The sequence below is a fragment of the Loa loa genome (genome assembly GCF_000183805.2).
Source record: "Loa loa unplaced genomic scaffold supercont3.3, whole genome shotgun sequence".
NCBI classification, from domain to species: Eukaryota; Metazoa; Nematoda; class Chromadorea; order Rhabditida; family Onchocercidae; genus Loa; species Loa loa.
In genome coordinates this window covers 228,945-233,681 of record NW_018108183.1, presented here as the reverse complement: position 1 = coordinate 233,681, position 4,737 = coordinate 228,945, and the positions used below count along the sequence as shown (strand labels likewise).

Here is a 4,737-nt window from a genome sequence, read left to right as displayed (position 1 = left end):
TATTATTATTATTATTATTATTATTATTATTATTATTATTATTATTATTATTATTATTATTATTATTATTATTATTATTATTATTATTATTATTATTATTATTATTATTATTATTATTATTATTATTATTATTATTATTATTATTATTATTATTATTATTATTATTATTATTATTATTATTATTATGATCACTCTTTTATTTCACAAATATTTGTTTTGTTGCTGGTACTTGTAACAGTATAAAATTTAATAATGTTTGAGTTTCACACAATGAAAAATGTCATCTTTCGACTGCATTTTATTTTTTTCAATAAATCAAATCAAGAGACCAAATGGAGTGTGCGACAAAATGGAAAGCACAAAATCATTTCTGTAACCAATCAGATATTATCTGAGAATCGATATTTTATCTCATAGCTTACAATTTAATTTACTACTAAATAGTTCGGAAGGAATTATGGATATTTATAAGTCAGAAATATTTATTTAACTTATCAAATATTTTTTAAAAATCAGTTGTGAATGTAAGAATTACTCGAATAATTTTCATAATTTAATTTTTTTCATGTTTCGAAGCTCTTTTCAAAAGGCTGATCTTTTTCCATTAACATCCATGCATACATATATGAACTATGGATAACATTTAACCAAACATTTTTGGCCATTGCAGATAGCAACAAAAACAATATTAAAATTATTGATACTATCAGTAGGTTATCATTTTTATCATTATGATTAAGTAATATTAAAATAGTAACCATATTAATGTTTATCATTATTAGTCTAAAATATTGATCATTGTTATTAGGACCATCAACAACATTACTAATGAATATGATTGTTAACGATAAGAATATACCACAAATCGTAATACATCATTAAATTAATTATCATCATTTGTACCTCAATAATATTCCCTCTTTTGTTGTTATCAGTGATCAAAATCGCTGATATCATCGTTTACATGCTGATCGTTTATCATTAACGGCTTAAGCTAAATTTTCTAATCCGACAATTTGCATCCAACAACGAGTCATCATCGGTCAGTGGAAAAACTTTCATTGGTGCCATATCGGTGACTGCTTTCCTCATCAATGAGAATGGTTCTGACAAGAGGCGTGGTCCACTTTTATAGCGATCGGGAAGAAGAACGATCATCATCATTTTTCGACACCCTTTCAACTATCATCAACAGACACAAGGCATAAATAAGCAATACGGAGGTAGAGTTGAAGAAAGCCGGTACCGGTGCCGGTGTGGTATTTTAAGCAATCCTTTTTTTTTTTCCACCCGACCTTACTCCATCTTTAGCTAATTCCAAATGTTTAATGCATGCGGACAACTAAACAAACAACTTGTCTTATTATGGCATTGTTAGCTGTCATATTGATATATTTGTTAATTGACAAGGTAAGAGATAAATTATTGTTAAAATAATTAATGAATATATTATTAGTTGCTTGAAAATTTTAATAGTTATTTAAACATTTTCCAAAATTTTGATAATAATAGCAGGCAATGAAAATTCTTGAAATTTAACTTTTTTAAATTAACTATTTTAATTTTTTTCTGTAATTATTAGATTTAAATACTCCATTTCATATATCTTCAGGGATTTGGCCATTACAGTAGCCATATTGAACATGTGCCAACAATTAGTGATTTGGATGGTTTAGTAATTGCTGTAAAAACGACATTAAAATTTCATGAGAGTCGTATACGTGACATAATTGATACATGGTTTCAATTAGCACCAAATAATGTTCGTTTTTTTTTTTTATTTGAAATTAAATTAAATGTAATCCAAATTTATGACTAATTATTAACGATAAATGATTTTATCGGTTATTTACAAATTATCAGCTGGTAAAAAAGAAAAAAAAATGTATTTTTAAAGTCTCATTTTAAATCTCATCGTATTGTGGTGCCTATTATTACACAATATTAATAAAAGACTTAGCATTAAACAAGTGAAAATTTGACAAATCAAAATAAAATCGCATCAGTTAAATATTTGATGGGCAGATAATAATATGATTATTGACTGTCAACTTCTTTTTTATTACAAATTAAAATTTATAAATTTAATCTTTCAAAGGTGTATAAGAATGAATGATACGAACAAGGAAATCCTTTATTTTCTTTCATCTTTCTTATAATTTATTTGAAATTTTCAAATTTATATTAACGATTTAAATGAGCAAATAAGTTATCCTTCTCATTTACTCCTAAAAGAAGGCGTACTTTTTACTGAGAAAATTTTTGGACAATTATAAATGATTTATTCTTTCATTATTTGTAATAAATGCAACGATTCATCAAATATCTCAAAATAGCAAACGTTCAATTCTCGTCCTAATTATAGATTCTTTTGAATGACTAATTTGCATCAATTATTTCTATTGAGATAAATGATGCATCGTTTATATGTATATATACTGTTCGTAAGGTCGGATCACCGATTATCTTATCATATACTCTTATCTCTTTTTTAAAAAAAAAGGAGAAAAAGAAAAAGAAGAAAAAAAAGCTAAACCATAAAAATGTTTACTTTTTAAATAGTAAAGGTTAAAAAAATTAAATTCAAAAAAATTGAAAATGCTAAAAGCATATGAAGTGAAAAATTTATAAAATGAATCAGAATTGTGAATGATTTTCAGGAAATATTATTCAAATCTTAATTTTTCATTTCTTATCATAAATTTTTCGATACACAATGCATCATTTATCACTTTAAATTTTTTACAGTTTTCAAAATTATTGAAGTAATTTATTGTATAATTTTTTCCGCCATTCCTTTCCATTTAGAAATTCTGGTAGTATTTTGATTTAGTTTCATTTCGTTATGCATAGAATTCTAGATTTGAATTTGAGAATTTTCAAAGTTTTTTATATCAAAAAAAAAAATTGATGAGAGTGAGAAATTTGAAATTCCTGAAGTTGTGTATTTTTTGCAACCATAATTTTGAGTACATTAGTTTTAATAATTTTTTGGCTTGTTTTTTTTTACAGTATTTTGAAATGTAATAGTAAGATTTAGCAAAAATTTCATTATTCACTAAAAAAATAAGCACTCGAAACTGGCAAAAAAAATAGGTAATGAAAAAAATTAAATTCTGACCGGATATAAACCGGATCGATATCTCGTTGACCGAATATAAGCCAGATCGATATCTCGTAGTATATAATTCAGCAAATGCGATTGTATGATAAGAAATCGCGATGAATTCAGCAGATAAGTGAATCTAGTAAAATAGACATAAAGCATGAACTTTTTTCATGAATCCTTTTATTGCTCCGTATGGCACTCAATTGCATCATCGAGGAGGCGATACGGAAAGATTAGAAAGTATAGATAAATTGTGATACTATGATATTATTATCAATTGTAATAACGGTATTATCAGTAATTGTCGGTGATAATAATCACTGAAATTAACAATGATCCAAATATTTCACATAATTTTAAGTTTTTCCTTTTTTCGAAACTTAAAAGTTGGAAATTCACAAATCATTAATTACTATTTTAAATTTCAGATATATTTTGTAACTGATACACCAGATGCAAAATTAAACGAGATAACTGGTGGAAAACTAATTGTGAGTGATTGTAGCAACGGACATACCAGGTATCATTCTTTCTTTTTTTTTCATTATTGATTTGTTCAGGTAAAGATTTTTAAAATTCTTAGATAAGTTTCTGCGCAATCAATTCCAGACTAATTTTTCTAATTCATAAAACTAATCACATGACGATACAGTACTACCATTACCAAATTTTATTTATTTGCAATAAAACCTACAGTCTAAAAAATGATTAGCTTTGTTTTCTGATTTGTAAATTGTGAAATTTGAGCGATTTTTTTTCGACTTTAAATAACTACTTAATACAATTTAAATTTTGGTTTTAAAAAGTTCCGGAAATTTTAAACTGGTATAGTTTCCTTTTGTTTCAAAAAAAAAGAAACATATGTTTTTTACGTCATCAAATTACAACATGTCAGCTTTAATGATAGAAATATAAATCGAAAATTGATTCAAATATAATCCGATACAATAGATCATAACCATATGGTAACACATTTTCCGTTTTCTATCTTTCTAGGCATCAAAAAAAAAAAGAAAAAAAATGAATTAACGAAATACGAAAAAAAAAAAAGAAATTAATTTCCAATTCAGGGAAGGTCTTTGTTGCAAAATGAATGCCGAACTGGAGCTATTTCTGGCACAGAAAACAAGGTCCCCACTTTTTTATCTTTTTTTTTTTTTTTTCTAAATATTATTGTATTTATGATGCATTTCGATGTGCTAATCATTCAATACCTTTCTCTACCTTTTCTATCACCGTTCCTCTATCAATTTATTCTTTTTGAAATGATTTATTCAAGGTCATATTATCTACCTTCACTTTTTTTTTTTTTACCTTGACACTTCTTTTACTTCCTTTCCCTCTCTTTACTTTCTCCTTTCTTTACCTACTTTCAATTGCTTCTCTTTTCTTTAAAAATAACTGATCTTATTCCCATTAAAGCTTAAATTAAATTTCACATTTAAAAAAAACATTAGTAATTTATCATATTAATGAATTTCTTTAATTTCGAAAAAAAAATTAATTCAACAATTTGTGACTTGTGGCTAAATTTATTCAAGATGAAATTCTGAAACAATATGTTCAAATTTATACAATTAGATTCATATATATATATATATATATATATATATATATATATATAATAT

At 25.1% G+C, this 4,737-nt stretch overlaps 1 protein-coding gene across 1 annotated transcript; it reads left to right on the top strand.

Moving 5' to 3' along the window:
* Positions 1-1,365: 1,365 nt before the first annotated feature.
* LOAG_12744 (hypothetical protein) lies at positions 1,366-3,673 on the top strand (the record flags this gene model as incomplete). Its single annotated transcript, XM_003148256.1, has 4 exons — positions 1,366-1,410; positions 1,613-1,762; positions 3,538-3,629; positions 3,670-3,673. The coding sequence occupies 4 exons, from the start codon at positions 1,366-1,368 to the stop codon at positions 3,671-3,673; spliced, it is 291 nt and encodes a 96-aa protein (XP_003148304.1).
* Positions 3,674-4,737: the final 1,064 nt, after the last annotated feature.